Here is a 22,657-nt window from a genome sequence, read left to right on the forward strand (position 1 = left end):
GAACTAACTCAAATAAATAAATTTGAAGGATGTTGTAGGAGATATGGAAAGAAAAGATGATCAAATTGCACATAAAAGTTTACTGCTGTAGAATATATGAGGACCCCTTGAAATCAACAAGAAAAATACAGGAATGCTAAAAGAAAGATAAAGGCAAAGAACATGAAAGGACAATTTATAGAAAAGGAAACCTTCTAAAAAGGATATTAACATATGAATAATACTCAAATTCACCATTGATAGGAGAATCACAAGTAACAACAATTACACGTTGCTTTACACCCATGAGATTAGTGGACAATGCGGGTGGGCACAGAAGAAGCCACTTTGATTGTCAGTGAGAATACAGACTGGCGTAATAATTATGGAAAGAAATTTGGTAGTACTTAATCAAAGAGCATAAGAGTATAGTATATATAGCTCTGATACAGCAATGCTAAGTGAAATAAGCCAGACACAAAAGGACAAATACTGCATGATTCCATGTACACAAGGCATGTAGAATAGTCAAATTTACAGAGGCACAAAGTAGAATAGTGGTTATTAGGGATGAGGGAGGAGGGAATGAGGAGTTATTGTTTACTGGGCACAGAGTTTCAGTTTAAGATGATGAAAAGTTCTGGAGATGGATAGTGATGATGGTTTCATAATAACGTGAATGTACTTAAAGCCATTGTACACTTAAAATGATACATTTTATGGTAAAATGCTAAACATGTTATGTGGATTGTGCTACATACACAAGAAACCTCAATAGTGGAAAAAACCAACACTCCAATTAAAAAATGGGCAAAAGACACAGACATTTCATCAAAAAGAGATACAAATGGCAAATAAGCACATGAATGGATGTTCAATACCATTGGTCATTAGGGAAATGCAAATTAAAACCACAATGGGTAGTGGTGTACCCAACTATCAGAACAGCTTAAAAAAAGTGATTAACGTCAAATGCTGCTGAGGATGTGGAGAAGCTGGGTCTCTCAAGTTTGCAGAAGGGAATGTAAAATGGTACACCACTTTGGAAAATAGTTTGGCAGTTTCTTATAAAACAAAATCCATACTTACCATATGACCCAATCACATTCTCAGGCATTTGTCCCAGAGAAATAAAAATTTATGTTCATACAAACACCTGTATATAAATGTTGGTATTAGCTTTATTTATATTAACCAAAAAATGGAAATAACCAAAATGTCCTTCAACAGATGAATGTTACATCCAGGAAAGAGAATACTACTGAGCAATAAAAAGGAATAAACTACTGATACATGCAACAGCTTGGATGGACCTCAAAGGGAATATGCTTACTGAAAGAACTTATCTCAAAAATTTACATGCTATATGATTCCATTTATATACATTCTTAAAATGACAAAACTACAGACTCTTAAATACAGAGAACAAACTGAGGGTAGATGGGGGGGTAGGGGAGAGGGGAAAATGGGTGAAGGGCATCGAGGAGGGCACTTGTTGGGATGAGCACTGGGTACTGTATATAAGCCAATGTGACAATAAATTATATTAAAAAAATAAAAATTAAAAAATTAAAAATCACAAGACTGTAGAGATGCAGAACAGATTAGTAGTTGCCAGAGACCAGGGATTGTTGGTGTGACTCTTAAGGGGTAGCACAAAGAAGACATTTCTATATATTGATTGTGGTGGCGATTACGTGAAGTTACACATGGGGCAAAATTACACAGAGCCATGCACACACATGTACACACACAAATGAGTTAATGTAAGAATGGTGAAAATTGAATATGGTCTAGTTAACAGTATTGAACCAATGTCAGCTTCCCGATTTTGATATTGTATTACAGTAAGATATAGATAAAATAGGTAAGATATCCTCATTGGGGTAGCTGGATGAAGGCCTCAGTATACTCTTATGTGTCATTTTTACAGCTTTCTATCAATCTCTAATTCTTTCAAAATTAAAAAGTTAAAATCTACATGCACATAAAGCAGTATATGTTTCACAGAACAATATATAAATATACAGCAAATGTATATGTATTGTATGCCCTGCATGTGTCTTTATATTACTTCCTGTACGGAATGTCTCTAGAGGGAATGGATAATAAAATAAATTGTCATTAGCCTTGCGTTGGCTGATGATGATAGTGTGCCATAAAAATAGGAACATGATAAACTTAAAAGAGGTTAAAAAAGTAGATCTATTTTAACTCTGTAGACAAAGCTTTTTACAAAAAGAATCTTATAAGAGCCTAAGTTACAGAGAAAGATTGTGGACAAATTCCTAGCTCTGCCACTTAGTAGCTGTGCGACTCTGGGCAAGCTACTCTGCTTCGGTCATCTTATCAATACACCTGGGAACAATATAATGCATCCCCAATGTTCTTGGGAGTGTTAAATGGGAATAACATAGGTAAAGTAGTTAGCACAATGCCCAGCACATAGTAAGCCCTCATTTATTATGCTTATAAATGCAACCACCAAAATTACCTTTCAAATTGGCTGGCAAAAAGATACAAAATTAAAAAGATATAAAATTTTATCTTTCCTCTAGAAACTAAAACTAAACCGGTGAGATCAGGAACTGTGTTAACCTTTCTCATTGTTATATTTTGAAGTTTCACACACAAATAAAATATTTGTCAAATACATGAACAATTAGGGGCTCCTGGGTGGCTCAGTCAGTTAAGCGTCTGACTCTTGGTTTCAGCTCACGTTACAATCTCACAGTTTGTGGGATAGAGCCCCACAATGGGCTTTGTGCTGACAATGCAGAATCTGCTTGGGATTCTCTCTCTCTCTCTCTCTCTCCTTCTCTCTCTGCCCCTCCCCTGCTCTCTCTCTCTCTTAAAACAAACAAACTTAAAAAAATACATGAACAATTACAAGGTTTAATTCCACCTCATCAGTAAATCTTTACTATGTAAAGTTATGTACCTTCATCCTTCATGTTTCGATCTATCTGTGGCCCAGCATTCCTTTCTCGGAACTGTATGCCCTGCATATGTCTTTGCATTACTTCCTGTATTACTTCAAACAATGGCTGATCCTGTTTGAGATACAATGGATGTTATTTTTGTTAGAAACTGTATTTTTCTTACCTTTTCCCAAATCCCACAACTGTAGTTTTGTGAAAACATATTTTCCTCTGGAAGAGAAATGGGGTGGGACTGGGGAAGGAAGTTCCTATACCCCACATTAAACAGTCAGCCTCTGGCATATGAATATTTAACATACTGTAGTTTCGACTATTCATGTCTGTGATATGAAATAGTTTGTAATTTTGCTGACACATGAAAATGAATCTTGTGAGTTTGTATAGTTTCTGTTCAAGTGAACTGTGCAGATAATAAATGTATCTAGCTTCTACAGAAGCTACAGAAATCTAAATTGGCATTGCTGTTTTTACGCATCCACATATATAGTAACAGGGATAAATTACATGGTAAAGTGACACTTTAGGTAAAAACTTTTTTTGACAAATGTTCTTTGAATATTTCATGACAAAAATATCATGGGGGCACAGATCTCTGCTAACTTTAAGTTGGTTTAGAAGTTCTCCACAATCACATACCAAACAAACTATAATATAAAGGCGGATCAGAAATGGCAAAAGTACATAATATTTGTACATTATTGACTGGGAAGAAAACCACTCAAAACGTTTATTTTTTCTGCACTGTTCACAAGGTAAGGGCATTGTGGTTTGGTGATCAGGCTCTCTGCAACCTTGTTCACCCTTTCCACTATCTCTTATTACCCTGCAGGTGCCCTACACAAAAAGTCAAACTAGACTGAGCAGCATGTCCTAAATGTGCTTCAATCCACCCTGCACTTTATTTTTCCTTTCATCTTTGATGTTTTCTCACAACTTCCCTCATCTCTGCTGAAATCCTACTCCCCTTTTAAGGTTCAGTTGAGGTGAAATTTTAGCTACTTTATGAAGTCCTCACTAAGAACCAACTACCTATTAGATTCTCTCTCTCTCTTTTATGCATGGCATTTCCTATACACCTTTTTGTAATGACCATAATATGTATACGTTATCTTTTCTACCATGTTGCAAGTTCCTTCCTTGAACTTGAAGTTTGAACTTGCACTTGAAGATAAGCAGTCTTATCACTGCAATCTTTCAAAGTCCTAGCAGGTGCTAAACAAATACCAATACTTGAATTCTTCAGATCTGGATTTTTAATTACATGCACTTTTATATTTTATACACTTTTACAGCTAGAAGTCATTTTTCAGGAAAAAGAAATTATTTTAAGATGATTTTTACCAGTGTGCCGGCAGACAAAGGAGCAGAATCATCTGTAGGATACATTCTGGAAACTGGGCACTTGAGAATGTCTAGGCCATTGGGAACGAATTTACAATAATCCTGAACACACTGTAGCCACCACCACACAGCATCCCGGCAATTGTATCTGGCATAAGTTCCTTCGCCCAGGAGATTAGGAATGAGACCGTGTCTCAGGGTACCAGCAAATGCTAAAATAATATTCCTAAAACAACAGAATTAGGTGGATCATTTGATATGAAAACAATCAGTTAAAAAATTTTAAGTCCCTTTTTGTAACTACTATTTCTGCCCTTCTTCGAAATTTCATGGAGAAGTGGCCATAATATGATACATCAAGCACTGAATTAAAGGCCAGAAACCTTGATCCTAGCCCTGGCTTTTTCTCTGACAATCTTACCTTCTCTGGGATAGTTTTTTTTATCTGTGGATTTAGGGATTGGACTGGGTGGTTTTTAGGGCCCCTCATATCTCTAGATTCTACTTTTGAAATCTGTGGTATTTCAAAATCTAAGTAACTATGAAATGAACTTTATTATTTTAAATAGCAGATAAGAAGAGCAAAGCAAATATGTAAGAAAATAAATGAGTAAAAGTTGACCTTGAAAATCATGATTTATTTTCAAAACTGGTAGAGAATACATCTTTTAAAGTATTATTGTACTGTCATATACCAAATGACAACTTTGTAAGATGGCATATTGCATTCTAAAATCTAAGACGTAAGAAATAAGAAGACTGAGGTTTAAAACCTAGCATTGCCATCTGTATTACCTAGGAAAAGTCATTTAAAATGTCTGGCCTCAGTGCTTTTTGGCTAAACCATTTGGAAATTTAATTAGTTTTGTGTCTCAGTTTAATGCCTGTCTCTTAAATAATAGTGCAATAAAAATCCTTCTTATACCCTGCAGCACAAAAGTGTTAGTAAGGATAGTGACAGTTCCAATTAATAAAAGGTCAGAATGCAGCAATCTTAGCCATCCAGAACAATGTCGCACACTTGAAAGTTGAATACAAAGACTTCTGTCCATGAATATCTCTGCAGAAGGAGGAAGTAGAACTCTCTGTGGTAGAGATAGCCATGTGTCCACCAAAATGGCTTTCCCCCATGTCCCAACCTACTTTAGAGCTGGCTGTGACCAGATTACTGGATTCTAAGGCAAACATGTGAATGGAACTAATGTATGTTAAGTGCACAGAACAGGTGCATTTTCCTTAGGCTCTTTCCCTCTCTGCCAGCTGATTGGAAAGTAGTACTCAGAGGCCCTGGGAGATGGTCGATCCTCAAGATGAAGGAGCCTGCATCCTTGAATCACTATGTGGAAAGCTACCTCCTGAACACCCATTTGGGGCGAGAAGCAAGAAATAAATTTCGTCTGTGAAAAACCATTTAAGTTTATAAAGAAAAAACATTTTTTTTAATATTTATTTTTGAGATAGAGAAAGAGACAGAGTGTGAGCGGGGGAGGTGGAGAGAGAGAGAGGGAGACACAGAATCCAAAGCAGGCTCCAGGCTCCAGGCTCCAAGCCATCAGCACAGAGCCTGATGTGAGGCTCAAACTCACAAACCATGAGATCATGACCTGAGCCAAAGTCAGATGATTAACCGACTGAGCCACCCATGTGCCCTAAGAGTTTGTAATTTATATAGCAGCTAGTACTACCCTAACACATACATTATCCTCTTGGAATCATCTAGATCAGGGTAAGCAACCTTTTTTCCGTAAAGGACCAGAAAGTAAATATTTTAGGATTTGTTGGCCATATATATGGTCTCAATCATGTATTCTTCTTTTTTAAATGACTCTTTAAAAAGGTAAAAATTATTCTTTGCCCCAGGTGATACAAAATAGGCGGTAGGCCATATTTCATTGACCCCTGATCTAGACAGTCATATGTAAAATTGAGAAGGAGAAATTGTTGGTAGTATATAGAAGTGATAATTGAGAGCCCAGATAACAATGAAAATAATAATAATGATTAAAAAATTAACATTTGTGTAATGTATGTGACAGATACTGTTCTAGACGCTATAACTGGATAGCTCATTCAATCTTCACAAAACCCCTGTAGGTTAAGTACTATCACCATTTTACGGAGAGTACAACAAAGATAATGTGTCAGCTGGTAGTTTGGAACCAGGACTAGAACCTGGCAGTCTGGCCGAAACCCAATTTCTTAGCCATTGTGCTGAATTCTGATGTTCCATTTCCTACTTTTTAATCATGGTAATTTAGAGCATTTGGGGAAGAAGCAAACAGCGTCCCAAATCTCTACAGACCCACAATGGTCTCTTTAGTCAATAAGAAATGATCTTATTATATTAGGTTAGCAGGGAAGAATATGATACATTTCAGATGCCTACTTAGACATTTTCAATTTTAAAAGGATTGAAAACAAAACTTTTGTCATTTGAAGAGGCAAATTTCAGTTATTTTCTGAATGACATCAAAACAAGGTATCATATAAATGCTTTTTTTGCTGAAAGTTTTAACTTGTAGAGCAGTGCTGTCAAACTTTAGCCTTGGGCTGCTGAAAATCACCTGGAAAACACAGATTTCTACCTGGTACTCTGCCCTCTCTATCTCCACAGTTGGAGGTCCAGCATAAGGATCAAGAATTTACATTTCTAACAAGTCTTTAGATGATGGTGACACTGCTGGTTGGTGGCACTGAGTTGTGCTCATTTGAGCAGCACTGCTATAATAGCTTCTCTTTTCTGCCTTTGGTAGTTTCATTCATACGATTGTGACATTAAGAAACACTATTTTAAATCTAAAAAAACATAAAACTGGAGGTTCCAAGGCCTGACAACAGATAGAGGAAAAGCTGATACTACAATTCTTTCTACAGGACTCAGTGTTCATTATAGAAGGAAAAAAATGATAAAATTCAAATTTTACCTAAAGGTGAATCTGAGTTCTTATAGTTAATTCAGGCATAGAAGTTTTATTCTTTAGTGAGTGATGTTAGTAACATGGTTAAATATTTTTTAGTTTTACTGAAATCAATTAGCAAATGCTGAAGATAACCTGACCTATAACATGAAGGACTAGAACTTAGTAACTTCAAAAATTTTCACTACTTTGAAATTCTGTGATCTTATTAAATGAACATGTATAAAATAAAATAGGGGCACCTGGGTGACTCAGCTGGTTCAGCATCTGACTTAGTTCAGGTCATGATCTCACAGCTCGTGAGTTCAAGTCCAGTGTCAGGCTCTGTGCTGACAGCTCAGAACCTGGAGCCTGCTTCGGATTCATTCTCTCTCTCTCTCTCTGTCCCTCCCCCCTCATACTCTGTTTCTTTCTCTCTCTTTCTCAAAAGTAAATACACATTAAAAAATATTAAAAAAAAAAAACACCTAAGGAAAACCTACCTCCCAACTGTTACAAATAGATGGCAAGGAGGAAGGTTTGAAGAGCACGTGAAAAATATTTAGACACAAACTTGTGCTCCAACTCTTTAGAGATCTCCTACCTGGCCTCCAAATAGCGTCCAGTAATCAGCAGTAGACCTCTCAGTGCAATAAAAGTATCCCTTCCCCAGCAACGGAAAATACCAGAAGAAAAATGAGGTAAACCTAATAGAAAACACAACAAAGTAATATATTAATAATACACCCAAGCCCCTATGAACTCCATTACTATAGGCCAGTTGCTTTAAGGGTGGGGGACAAGAATAAGCTATAGGGAGTCTGCAAGCCCTCTAAAATTATATGCAAAATGTGTGATGTATTTATACCTACATCAACTTTGTGTGATGAGGTTCCATATTCTTATTACTTTCTTAAGGGAATCCATGATTTTGAAGATATTAAGAATCAAGGACTGGAGAGGGATACTTACCTGAATTGATTAGAATGTGAGTCTTTAAACACAGATAAACTTTCTTTTAATAAGTTAAAGCTAAATTGAAATCAGAGATCTAGTATTTAACATATAAACAAACAATACAATATTAATTATATATATATATATTTTGAGTAACACAAGTGGGAAAGTTTAATAAAGTGAAAAGTACACTCTCCAGATATGAGAACAGATAAGCTCGAGAAAAAGACAGCTGCGCCATATAATGTTAATGATATATTTGAAAAGATTCCACCTGCAATTTAAAGGCAACAAATTACTCTAAATACAAAATGATTACCTTACTGATATATAATTGAATATGTTTATTAATCTATCAGTCTAGAGACAAACTTTAATACCAAATTTCCCATTAATTCAAAACAACTTAAAAGTGTTAGACTTTGTTAGCCAGTTTTTATAAATGAAAATAAGGATTTCAAGTGCTAAATAACTTGAACATTCTAGGTAACTACAGCCTTTATGCATGAGATAAGATAGGGTGATTGATGGATAAAATCTACAACTTTTAGATTGAGTTTGGTTTCTTATAAAACAAGTAAAGAATATATTGTTATCTTTATTGGTACCAAAAACAATGATCAGTAGGAAAGTAAAGGAAATTAGCATTCCACTCAAAAAAAGAACTATGCTAAAGCATAAATGCAACACATTTTTCAGGAAGGGAAAACTAAGGACATAAAATGTACACCGTGTTCATTCATAACTATCTTCTAAACACTTAACACTATATGACATTATCTTGTTTGCTTGTTTTCTGGTTTGTTGAATGAATAAATGTCTCTCCATAGTGGAAAATAAGATTCACGACAACAGAAACCTTATCTGGCTTATTTACCAAACTATATCTATTGCTAAAAGTTGTAACTGGTAAGAAAAAATTACAAAAATTTATTGAATGAATGAAATAAAAGACTAATTATAAAAGGCAAATTGTGGGGTGCCTGGGTGGCTCAGTCAATTAAGCATGTGACTCTTGATTTCTGCTTAGGTCATGATCTCACGATTCGTGAGATCACTCCACGTTGGGCTCTGTGCTGACAGCTCAGAGCCTGCTTGGGATTCTCTCTCTGATCTCTCTCTCCATGCTGGCGTAATCTCTCTCTCTCAAAATAAATAAATAAACATTTTTAAAAAAAGGTAAGTTGAGAAGTGAAAGAATTTGCCTGAGATAAAAGAAAATTTTGGCCATTCCTAAGTATACTTCACAATTTAAGTTTCTGCTTATTGGGTCTTTGCCTTCTTGGAGAGTCGACATTACTTTCTATTAAGAAGGATCAGAACTAAAGGCAATATTAGACGTTTCATTTCTACACTGTCTCTAAAATAATGGTACAAAATTTCTCTAAACACTTTGTGTATTATTTGCACATGGTTGATTATTAATATATGGTTTATATATGGTTGATGATTGTAACTTTGATGACGATGAGGACAGTAGACATCTATAATACCACTCTATGCCACACAGACTTCCTGGTACTTTAACCCATTTAACACTTTGAATAAATTATGAGTATAGATAGATTTAAGGGTAAATTTGAGTTGTTATGCCCTAAAGTACAGGCAATTTGTCTTTGGGAAGAAGTCAAAACTATAAAATCTCTAGCACTGATATGTGGAAATGTTAGCGTTAACCTTTTGACCTCTAAGAGTATAGGACTTACCACATATCTTCTGAGTGATTTCTACCTTGTCAATTATTATACAAGTTTACAATTATAATTTTTTTTGGTACTATTGTCACCAAAGACCTTGGTATTCATTTTAAAATGAACCCCCAAAAACCTATCTGCAAAAATGAGCACAGTTCTGTTTTTTGTTAGTATGTAGCATACAGAACAGTCTCTTGGGATACTAGAAGGAAATATCAAAACTTCTATTTATACTTATCAACTTAACTTTCTGGTTTCTTAAAAATTTTTTTTGACATTTATTTATTTTTTGAGAGGCAGACAGAGAGTGTGAGTGGGGGAGAGGCAGGGAGACAGAGGGAGACACAGAATCTGAAGCAGGCTCCAGGCTCTGAGCTGTCAACACAGAGCCTGATGGGGGGCTTGAACTTATGAACTATGAGATCATGACCTGAGCCAAAGTCAAATGCTTAACTGATTGAGCCACCCAGGTGCCCCATTACCTTTTTAGTTTCTGTTTTTATTTTACACTGTACAAGATTATATCACATATCATAACATATCAATATACCAGTTATGATACCAGTATATCAGTATATTTATTTTGGGAGTGCTTAACAATAGCAGTGCATAGTCAAGAATGTTGAGATCACTATACTGTGTAATAGGCTTCTAAGCAGTGGGCTTTAAAACCAAATTCTGCATATCAATTTTTTTTCCACAATGACCCAGTTCAGTTTCATGAGCATCTGCATGAATTCACAGGGGAAATTAAGTACCAGGAGGAGATGATATTGAGTGAAAATCTAAAACATGATTATATAATTAAAACATTCAGAGGATTCATATGATCATTCTAAATGAAAAGTTAATTTCTTTTTTAGTTGTCAGGTCTTAAGAAGTCTTTTTTCTTGGTCTGAGTAGATGCAAATTCAAGGGTAAACAGAGGAAATCACATAACTACTATTATCTTCATCCTGCAATTTGGTATTTTTCAGTTTAGTTTGGAAAGTTTTAAATTCAGTGGTGTTAAGTATTAAGCACGTTCTAGAAATAGCTTGAAATATATTAAAAAGAAAATAAAAGCCTGTTCTTTAGCCTATTTTGCTTACTGAGATTTGTTTCTTGATTCAGGTTTTAATACTACTTGCAGGAAAGGATGCCAACAAATAGAGTTGAAAGAATTTTATTGCAATTAGACACATAATAAAAATTATTTAACATTTGTTTTGTGTTTTGTAACATGTAGAGGATCTTCCTATTATCTCTTGGTAATTTGCAAGGTTGAGTTAATTTTTTTAACTGTTTATTTTTTAGAGAGAGAGAGAGAGGGAGACAGAAAGCAAGCAGGGGAGGGGTAGAGAGAGAGGGAAACACAGAATCAGAAGCAGGCTCCAGGCTCTGAGTTGTCAGCACAGAGCCCGATGTGGGGTCCGAACTCACGGCATGGACCGTGAGATCATGACCTGAGCTGAAGTTGGATGCTCAACCAACTGAGTCACCCAGGTGCCCCTTGAGTTAATTTTTTAAATTGGGAAAGAAGTATAATATAATGTAAAAGAGTAGTAAAACAAATATGATAAAAAAAATACAAAATACTCAGAGTTGGAAAAAATAGAAACATGCAGAAGAAAAGGATTAATGAGCCACAATGAAAACACAAATATAAATGTCTGTTGCACAGTATTAATTAAATAGTAAGCACAATTGTTAGTTTTACAAGTGAGTAGCTATGGAATTTTACTAAGCAGTCATATAAAATCCTGGGTAACATCATGAGTTTTTTTAAAAAATTAGTCATTTCCCCATAGCTTTTCCTCTTTGAAAAAATATTGACTGACACATTTTAACCTGTATGTAATTTCTTACCTGCAGCTAGAGATACACAATATTGCTCCTTTTCTTTTGTGATCTCATTTAGCCTATATGGCACATCCATGAGTGAAGGTGAAAGACGTGGCAGAGAAGGGCACTTTCCTACTCCACACATTTGCACTGATCCCAGTGAAAGGTGTTTCACAAAGGTAGAACCATTCTGAACAAAGCTGTAACAAAGTGACCGAGTTTAAAATATTTGTAGAGGGGCACCTAGGTGGCTTAGTCAGCTGAGTGTCTTACTCTTGATTTTGGCTCAAGTCATGATCTCAAGGTTTGTGAGATTGAGCCCTGAGTCAGGCTCTGTGCTGAGCCTGCTTGGGATTCTTTCCCTTTCTCTGCCCCTCCCCTTCTTGTGCACATTCTCTCTCTTTCTCTCTTTCCTCTCGAATAATAAATACACTTAAAAATATTATTTGTAGAAATGCAAAATTGTGGTGTTCATACCACATACTTGAAATCTACTCTCAACAGATCTTAAGCGTACAATGCAATACTGCTATTTACAGGCACAATGGTACAGAGCACATTTCTAGAACTTACTCATCTTGCATACCTACTATTTCAAAATTATTTAGCAGTGTCATTTTATTTGGTTTCTTTCAAAGTCTCTCTACGCAGATGTGTAAAAATGGTAATACTAGTTGAAAACATTTTCAATTTGGTTGGATTTCAGAACTGCTTTCATTTCACCCAATATTACAACTGGCTTTAAGTCCATGAGCTTGTTGTGCCAAATGGAAGGAAGGGCTGAAGTTCTGTTCTTTCTGAAATTATGCCCAAATCAATTTGGTGGCTCTTCAGTGGCACATTAGATCTGTAATTTCATTTTAGGGAAATTCATCACTAAAGGCAGATTTCATTCATAATAACAGAATAATTTTTTTCTTAATGAAAAATTAGAAAAAGAACTATATATGCATATTCTTTAAAAAAATTTTTTTTAAACATTTTTATTTATTTTTGAGAGACAGAACACGAGCAGGGGAGGGGCAGACAGAGAGGGAGACACAGAATCCAAAGCAGGCTCCAGGCTCTGAGCTATCAGCACAGGCCCTGACGCGGGGCTTGAACTCACACACTGTGAGATCATGACCTGAGCTGAAGTCTGACGCTTAACTGACTGAGCTACCCAGGCATATTTTGTATGCATATTCTAAACTTATATCCATTAACGTAACAAGTCAACGAGTAAACAGAAACAAATAATATAAAACAATTAAATTTTCTCATGAACATGTTTTTTAGCTTTACTGAACAGATTTTAATGGGGATGTTGTTTTTATATGCTCCAGATTAAAGGATGCAAATATATTTATTATCCACTTACAGACTCTCAGCTCTGAGTCTATGACAATTCCTTACGTTTTGGTCTTCCAAATGTGTGTATAAACTGACTACATACAGTTTCTACACAAGCATGCCTATTTACTCAAGCTTTGTTGGATATACCTTGACATCTGCTTCCATGCTATATCCAGAAGAGTGGTGTATGCACCGATTAGTATAGCATCAAAGTAGCATGGGATAAGATAACGTGGGATCTGCTTCAGGTAGAAGAACATAGCCTGCAACCATTTACCAACCTGTCATAAAAACAATTTTAGAAGTTAATTCGGTGTGTTTACAGGCTGGATGCATTTTAAGAGGTAAATCCAAACATGCATCTATTATCTAATAATCCACTAGATTTCCATTTATTAGAATCAGAAGATGATGAAGAAGGGAGGGAAATATTTCAGGTCAGAAAACAATGTTAATTTTATAGATACCATAGTAATATAATTTTTATTTGTGTCCTTGTTTTTTTCAGCTAGAACATAGCTTTACTTACTTCAGCAATAGTTCCTGACCGCGAAATAAGCCGGTTACTGACATAGTCAATCATCCAATCTCCAGATCTCAAATTATCACAGAAGGGATGCCCCAAGTCATTCTTTGGTCTTATTTCTGCCAAGACGGACATTAATCCTGAAAATTCATAGAAATATCATGCTGTTATTAGCAGAGGCAACTTGTTCCCATAGCCTGGGCTACTGCTGTCTCTAATGATATAGACGTAGACACAAGGGCTGCAAAGACCACAGTGGCACTTCCCGTGGTTGGAGATAAGTGTGGCAACAGTGGCTGGGCCCAAGATACAAAGACATACTGAAGGAGACTACTGTCATCGGAGCTATGCTGAGCTTTCCAGGATGCTTAACTTCTGAGACTTGTTTTGTTCTTTTGAATTTGAATATTATAATATTCAAAGGCAACTAAATGTCATAGTTTCCCTACCCTAAGGCACTGGGGAAAAATTGGTAAGTCTGTGTCTTCTCATAGTGGAAAGTGGTAGATTCATTACTATTCAGGCAATCACAGGACTGGTTTCAGAGAGAACAAGAGCATCTCTGGTAACAATAATAACAAAGCCTGCTTTGGAAAGAATCTTTGAAATATAACAAGAGGTAGCTGGGACTAAACAAACCATCAAGGTGAATATATGGGCATATCCTTAAGTAATACTCAACAGAAACTCATAGAATTCCTATGCATACATAGCAGAGTCTGTTATTTCAATGACAGAACAATAGCACTTCTTTGGTTGCCCAATAATGCAATAATTTCCACCTTAAAAATATATTAATAGCCTCACCAAGTTCACTTTGACTAAATTTATTTATATATTTAGAATTTAATTCTACTATGTAGCATGTCTCGAGAAATTGAAAAAATAATTATATAAATTTAAGATGTAGTTCTTTCTCTCAAGGGCCTTTACAACCTTCTTTGGGAAACAAAGCTTAAAACATAAAAAAAAAAAAAAACAACTAGAAAACAAGACAGTATAAAATAACATTTCACTTTTGCCCTAGTATTTTAAGGGAAGGCAAACATTGCTCAGCAAATGTGAGCTCCACTTGTTTAATAATGGTGACATGATGGAGCAGCGTTTTAGAGATCTGATATATCAATGGGATGGAATGATTTGTGGAAGAGGTAACAAGAGGTTGGAAAACAGGTTACTTGGTTTTGCAGACGGGACTTAGTCTTTGAATAGGGTGCTAACTACGAAATAGTTATAGAAAATAGAAATAAATAATAGAAAATAGAAAATAAAAGGATATGGCATATCACAGAGAACACAGAAAAAAATCCAGAGTCATAATCACTGATTAAATAGTGAAGATAAGAGGGATGGATCCAAAAATAGATTCCTGGATTCCAACATGACTGAATATGTATTATTGTAAGAAGTAGAGAAGAAGAGAAGGGGAATGCGGCTTAGGGGAGAGAAAGTCAGTGAAGTTGGTTGGTTTGATGTAACTGGATATTGCTATTTAAAAAATTTTTTTTAATATTTATTTTTGAGAGAGAGAGAGAGACAGAGAGAGAGAGAGCACGTGTGCGTAAGCATGGGGGAGGGGCAGAGAGAGACAGAGACCCAGAATCTGAAGCAAGCTCCAGGCTCTGAGCTGTCAGCACAGAATCTGACATTGGGCTTGAACAAACAAGCAGTGAGATTATGAGCTGAGCTGAAGTCTGATACTCAACCGACCAAGCCACCCAGGCACCCTGAATGTTGCTATCAAGAGCCTGCTAGAAATATTCAGTGGAATGTTGGAAACACTAAACTGTCAGAGAAAAAAGGGATTGATATAAAGAAAAAAATAAATTAGGACAGAGTTAGTAACGAACTAGACTTAACTCTAAGAAAGGAAAGAAAAGAAGTTCATGGAGGGCGCCTGGGTGACTCAGTCGGTTAGGCGTCCAATTTCGGCTCAGGTCATGATCTCACAGTTCATAAGTTCAAGCCCCACATCTGGCTCTGTGCTGACAGCTCAGAGCCTGATGCCTGCTTCAGATTCTGTCTCCTTCACTCTCTGCCCCTCCCCTGCTCATGCTCTCTCTAAAATAAAAAATTAACATTAAAAAAAATTTTAAAAAAAGTTCATGGAAGTCTTTTCTGTCAAGTAGCAGGTGTTCAACAGCTCGGAGTGAAAATGGAATGAATAGCTGTTTATGACTGGTAACATATACATTTCTTTATTTCTCACAGCACAAAACATTATGTGTTGAAAGTGAGACTGTTTTAGAAAAAAGTGTCAAAAGTACAAAAATCTGAAATTTATTGACAGCTTCTTATGTGCTTAGTTTTGTAGAAAGTATAAAAGCTAAAAAACAAGAATGCAAAAAAGGCAAACATTCGTTTTTCTCAAGGTACAATCTACTTAGTGGAATTTTAATTTTTTTTTTTTAACGTTTATTTATTTTTGAGACAGAGAGAGAGAGACAGAGCATGAACGGGGGAGGGGCAGAGAGAGAGACACAGAGTCAGAAGTAGGCTCCAGGCTCTGAGCCATCAGCCCAGAGCCCAATGCGGGGCTCGAACTCACGGACCACGAGATCGTGACCTGAGCTGAAGTTGGACGCTTAACCGACTGAGCCACCCAGGCGCCCCTTAGTGGAATTTTAAAGCTAATAACCACCAAGTACTAACTATGAACCAAGCATTGTCTAAATGCTTTACATGTATTATCTCATTTAATCCTTGTGGTAGGCACTAGTACTGTTTCCATTTTACAGGTGAGAAAATTGAACCATGGAGAGCTTACTCTAAGGTTATACAGCTAGTTAGTATAGAACCAGCAAGTCTGGTTCTAAATCCTTTTTTCCCCCAAATGTATTTATTTATTTTCAGAGAGAGCAAGTGGGGGGAGGGGCAGAGAAAGAGGGAGTGAGAGAGAATCCCACGCAGGCTCCATGCTGCCAGCACAGAGCCCAACACAGGCTCCAACTCTGGAAACTGTGAGATCGTGACCTGAGCAGAAACCAAGAGTTGGACGCTTAACTAACTGAGCCACTCAGGCATCCCTAGAGCCCATTCTTAACCACAACAATAAAGATTCACAAAACACGTTGTGCTAATTACTAAAATACGCAATATATTCCAAGGGCCAAGTAAGAGGAATAATAAATTAATACAATGGGTATCTAGGGGACAAAGAAATAACTGTGAAAATTAATAGTTAAGGAATGCTTTGTGGAAAATGTAAGAATTGAATTCATCTTTATTATTATTTTTTTTAAATTTTTTTAACGTTTATTTATTTTTGAGACAGAGAGAGACAGAGCATGAACGGGGGAGGGTCAGAGAGAGGAAGACACAGAATCTGAAACAGGCTCCAGGCTCTGAGCTGTCAGCACAGAGCCCGATGTGGGGCTCGAACTCACGGACCTTGAGATCATGACCTGAGCCGAAGTCGGCCGCTTAACCAACTGAGCCACCCAGGCGCCCCTGAATTCATCTTTAAAGATGGGTTAGATGGACAAAGAAAATAAGGAGTTGCAAAGGAGGCATGATACATGGGATCCTATATGAACCAGGAACACATGTGTGATAAACCAAATTTTCCGGACAAACATCCAAGAAAATGTTTCCAACCAGATGGGTTAAACTGATAATTAAATATTTAGCTCCTATGTTCTGTCTTACAACTACTTAATATTTTATTATAAGTTCTCTTTGTAGGATAAGACAAATATGCAATGAAACAAAACTTCCAATTAGATGAAAAAGAAAGATGAATGTATAATAGTTACAACCTAGTCCCTTTTGGGGCCCAAATAAATCTTCTCATTTAGTCTTCAAGAAAGCCCTATGAATCAGACAATATTTTTCACATTTTATAGAGGCAGAAATTGGAGCAGAGAAAAGGGAAGTTACTTGCTGGAGATCCAGCTGGTGGAGCCACAATTTGAACCTAAGCAGTCAAATTCTGAGCCTGGACTCCTATTTCCATAAAGAAGACACCATATGACCCTAAAAAAACCCTCCAAAGATTTAACTATCCTTGCATTTGCTTACCTTGAAGACCTGCATATTTAAGAGATGACCAGTTTGGGATGTCGTAACAGCCTCCACCATCTTCTTGTTCTTCTGCTTCACATCGGTAAAGTACCTGATTCAGCTCAGCCAAAGTTAATTTAGAAGCAATACTAAGAAGTTGAAAATAAAGAGAACTGGTTAAATACAGTAAAATTTCACTTGCTGTCAATAAAACCAAAGAGGAAAATCTGAATCATAACCATAAAGTGTCTTAGCAATATATGTTTTAGGAATTTGGCATTATGATATACATTATAAACAATATTCATTATGAATAGTAGTTTAAAGATAAAACATGCTAAAAATTCAGTTAGAAGTAACACTTCTTCCAAGCAAAAAAAAAAAAAAAAAATGAATTGCCAAATTTTACTACTTAGAGTATGCTAGAAAATTTTTTGGTTGCTACCACCTTTTTCTCACAAATTTACTTTTTTAATCTTTCTAGTTGGGCTTAGTTTCTTTATATTCTATGTAGGACATCAATAGCTTTTTATGCTAATTATCTTGAAATCAAAATACTTCTCAAAGACTAGTAAAGGGATAATCAAAAGTCAGTTAACCACCTTAGAAATCAGGTAGCATTTCTCTCCTTTTCCTTTTCTCCTTTCCGCAGGTTGCATTACCCTTTAGTTGGGTTATTCAGGAAACCAGGATTTTCTTAGATAAAGATGCTTCTTGATAGTAGTTGGAAGGAAGTGTCTATCATGGCCTTGGTTTCCCTTTGTCCAGGTAGCAGTGAGACTGTATTACTGACTACACCTGAGTACAACCGAAAACTCTACTTTCTTGCAATTCTAGCTGTTTAGTCATTTCATTTCACCTAACTGAACACAAATCCTCCTGAGTTGTATGTGAACACATATCCTCTTGAATGTACTTCCTTCCTTCTCTTTTATTTCCGCCTCAGCTTAGAAAATTATTGTTGGCTGTGCTTTATTCCCTGTCTCTGCCTAGACTCTGTCCCCACAGCTGGGACTGACTTCTCCTTCATCTGCAGTCTGTGAATCAAGTTTGACCAAATCAGTCAGCAGTCTCAGTATCAACTCCATTCTAGGGCAATATTTTTCAACACGTAGCCAGTGAACTTGCATATGAATTCCCTGGAGCTTATTAAAATGCATATTTCTTGGCCTTGCCCCAAAATAACCTGAGTAGGTCTGAGGATGAATATTCATTTTATAAGTACTGTGCAGAAACACCAAATTGCTTCATCACAGATTTTTTTTAGAATGCAACTACTTTTCTAACAATAGTTTGAATGGAGCTAATATCCTTAATGATAAAAGCTCTTATAAAAACAAAAAGTTGAACACAACAGAAAAATGGACCAGTACATAAAATGATATTTCATGGACAGCCAGTGAACAACAACAAAAATTTAGCTTGGGGGTGCCTGGCTGGCTCAGTTGGAGGAGCATGCAACTCTTGATCTCAGGGTCATGAGTTCGGGACCCACACTGGGATCCCAAGAGATTGCTAAAAAGACAAACTTAAAAAAAAAAATTAGCTTAACTAATATTTAAAACAAATTAAGATGTGACTTTAAAGTAGTTTATGTTTACAAATTTGATTAGTAATAGCTAACACTCATCAATCACTTACCATCATCTTATAATCACTGTTCTAAGTGTTTTACATAAATAATCATAACTGTTTAAAAGAGGCACTATATTGATATCTATTAGGTTGCTTGCCCAAGGTCTTACTTCTTACAGCTATGAGAGTCTGAAATCAATTCAGGTTGGTTCGATATTCTATGCTCTTAACATTACATTGTAACAATATATACTCAGAATTGGTAACAATGTCAAGTAATGTACACCCTTACATAGAGCTGAAAGAATAAAATCTTTCTGGAGGAGATTTGGCAGTTTTAAAAGCCTCAGATATGTGGAGATAGCCTTATGAAGAAATTCTGTGTCTGGAAATTTATCCTAGTATTTATGACCGCAAACATATATTGAGCATTTATTATATGCCATCAAGTGTTAAGTGCTTTCTATGCAGTATCCTATTTAACCCTTACTAAATTTAAGAGGTAGGTGCTATTATCAGCCCAGTTCTTCAGGTGGAAAATTGAGATGAAGAAAATCTTAATATGTTGTCTAAGATTATTTTAGGAATAGTGAAGCTGGAGTGAAAGCCAACTCTAAATTTCAAAACCCAAATTTTTTGGTATTATGTGGTACCACCTAGTAAGGGAATAGATAGTAAGGGAATGACTAAGAATTCAGGCAAAGATGAATGTAAAAAAACCATACATAACAGGGAATTATTGGATGTAGTTTAGATGTCCAAAAACTGGAGGCTGAGTAAATAAATTTGGGGCTAGCCAAATAAAAGAATAATATGCTCCCCCTTTTTGTGTGTTTCAAATTTTTATTTAAATTCTAGCCAGTAAGGGGCGCCTGGGTTGCTCAGTCTGTTGAGCATCTAACTTTGGCTCAGGTCACACTCCGTGAGTTTGAGCCCTGCATCAGGCTCTGTGCTGACAGCTGGGAGCCTGGAGCCTGCCTCAGATTCTGTGTCTCCCTCTCTCTGAACCTCCTCTGTTTGAGCTCTTGTCTTTGTCTCAAAAATAAATAAACACTAAAGAAAAATTAAAAAAAAAATTCTAGCAAGTTAGCAATATAGTGTATGTTAACTCTAGCAGGAGTAGAATTTAGTGATTCATCACTTACATATAATACCCAGTGCTCATCACAACAAATGCCCTCCTTAATACCCATCACCCATTTAGCCCACCCCTCCCCCGCCCACCTCCCCAATACAGTCTCATTTAAAAAATGATGTGGTAAGGAATATGATGAATGTAACTTAGCCTCAAATAGTTCAGAAAAATTGTGTACATGTGCATGTGTGTGTGTGTGTATAGAGATGTATGTATCTGTTTGCATGTATCTACCTATTGCTACATATAGAGAGTGCGTGAGTGTGAGAGAGTGCACAAGCAAGCACACACACAAATGATAAAGTAATAGGACAAAATGTTAATAACAGATGATGCCGATACTACTGGCCTTTGGACCACCGTGTGAGTAGCAAGGATATAGAGGACTCTTATAAAAAATTGCTTCAATCAGACTTGTGGTAACTGATCAGTTATTAAAATGGCAAATCTCCATAAACTACTTACAAAGCGAAAGGAATTTTTAATATAGGATCTGAGTTGTCAACAGCAAGGCTTCCAGATTTAAAGTGAGGACTGAACTGTGTCAGATGATTTCGAAGAATTCCAACAGCGACTTGTGCATGTGGATCAAGACTAACTCTGAAAATGTTAATTAAAAAATGGTTACTTTTTAGGAATGATTTATTCCAAATTAACTCAATATATAATCTATTTTACAAACAAATATATAATCTATTTTACAAAAAACTGAGCCTGGGTGGCTCAGTTGGTTAAGGTCTGACTTTGGCTCAGGTCATGATCTCTTGGTTGACGAGTTTGAGCCCCACGTTGGGCTCTGTGCTGACAGCTCTGAGCCTGGAGCCTACTTTGGATTTTGTGTCTCCCTTTCTCTCTGCCCCTCCCCTGCTTGCACTCTGTCTCTCTCTCTAAAAAATAAATAGACATTAAAAAAAACAAACAAACCCAAAAACAAACAAAGTCAACAATTTGAATTCCAACATACCTGAATATAATAACACTTCCCGGAGACAAGTTTTCAAATTCTATTTCTTGAATATATTCATTGGGTCCTTTTGTGGCAACTCCAGCTTGTTTAACAATTTTACTTTCACTAAGCTTGAAAAAAATTGTATAAGACCATTTAACAAATAATTCTAATGTCCTTAAAATGTTAAATACAGCAGTAAGATTAGAGTCCCAAATACCTGAATATGTTCTCTAATTTCTACTGTGATATTTGGCATTCCATTGATGAAATTCTCATCCTTCCGATAAGGTTTTGCATTTCTCTCAATAGTTCTGGCTTCAAGAACTACTTCTTCAATTTTGCCTAGGAATACATGAAATGTTAATGAAATTTCATATTAAACCACCTGAAATTAGGAATTGCTAAAGGGTTTTAAAATAACTTAAAGTTGAATATGAAATATCAGTCTGAGGGTAGATGATTGTACCCAAGATGCATTTTTCACACAATGCTTTTGTTTTTAAAACATAAATTAACAAAGATTTATTTGAAAAGAGATCTTATTCAAGTAATAATGGCTTAGCTCTCAGGAACAATATATAACCTTCCTAATTTTGAGCAGAGAGAAAATAAATCACTTAGAAGACTTGTATTAAGAATTAGAAAATTTCAGAAATACAAAAAGTAGGGAAAAATTAAAAAAACCCAGGTCCTACTTCCTAGCTTAAGAAAACATTACAAATGTGTACCTTTCCTTCTCCTTCAGAGGTAACTACTATCTACAGTTTGGCGTTCACTGATCCTGTGCACTTTTACTACATATGTCTGTTTCCCGACACAACAGGTTATTTTCCAATTTCCAAGCTTTATTAAAATGGATTCAGATTATATACATAGTTCTGCAACTTGCTATTAAACAACACTGTATATTTTAGATTTGTTCACATTGCTACATTAGCTGCAGCTCATTTATTTCAAATGCCAAATAGCATTCCACTGTATGAATATACCAAATATATTCTCATCCCTGTCTTCTAACGGAATATCTGAGAGTTGTTCAGAGATATACCTAGGACAGAAGTGCTGAGTCAAAGGATACATAAAACTTGAATTTTATTTTTTAAATAATTTAAGCTTTAAGCCATTAATCTGACAATAGGTAACAGCACCCTTTGGATCCAGAAATTCTACTTCTCGAAATATATACTAAGAGCTTGTTTAAATTTTTTGTTAATGTTTTATTTATTTTTGAGACAGAGAGAGACAGAGCATGAACAGGGGAGGGTCAGAGAGAGAGGGAGACACAGAATCTGAAGCAGGCTCTAGGCTCTGAGCTGTCAGCACAGAGCCCGACGCGGGGCTCGAACCCATGGACCATGAGATCATGACCTGAGCTGAAGTCAGATGCTTAACCGACTGAGCCACCCAGGCAACCCACTAAGAGCTTGTTTAAAAGAAAAAATTATTCTGAAAAAATTATTCCTAATGTATATTTAAAACTTAAATAAGACACCGCTAAACA

At 36.1% G+C, this 22,657-nt stretch overlaps 1 protein-coding gene across 2 annotated transcripts in view; it reads right to left on the reverse strand.

The window, feature by feature from the left end:
- The window catches only part of AGL (amylo-alpha-1, 6-glucosidase, 4-alpha-glucanotransferase), an 83,269-nt gene that overhangs the window by 19,714 nt on the left and 40,898 nt on the right, over positions 1-22,657 (reverse strand). For both annotated transcript variants that reach the window (XM_049616746.1, XM_049616747.1), the window contains exons 18-27: positions 21,374-21,498; positions 21,172-21,284; positions 20,673-20,807; positions 17,516-17,646; positions 13,499-13,635; positions 13,117-13,250; positions 11,659-11,834; positions 7,764-7,866; positions 4,263-4,488; positions 2,921-3,032 (exon numbers count right to left, since the gene is read on the reverse strand). In XM_049616746.1, the coding sequence (XP_049472703.1) occupies positions 2,921-3,032; positions 4,263-4,488; positions 7,764-7,866; positions 11,659-11,834; positions 13,117-13,250; positions 13,499-13,635; positions 17,516-17,646; positions 20,673-20,807; positions 21,172-21,284; positions 21,374-21,498 (1,392 nt within the window). The remainder of the gene's footprint in view (positions 1-2,920; positions 3,033-4,262; positions 4,489-7,763; positions 7,867-11,658; positions 11,835-13,116; positions 13,251-13,498; positions 13,636-17,515; positions 17,647-20,672; positions 20,808-21,171; positions 21,285-21,373; positions 21,499-22,657) is intronic.

This window comes from Panthera uncia (genome assembly GCF_023721935.1).
Source record: "Panthera uncia isolate 11264 chromosome C1 unlocalized genomic scaffold, Puncia_PCG_1.0 HiC_scaffold_4, whole genome shotgun sequence".
NCBI classification, from domain to species: Eukaryota; Metazoa; Chordata; class Mammalia; order Carnivora; family Felidae; genus Panthera; species Panthera uncia.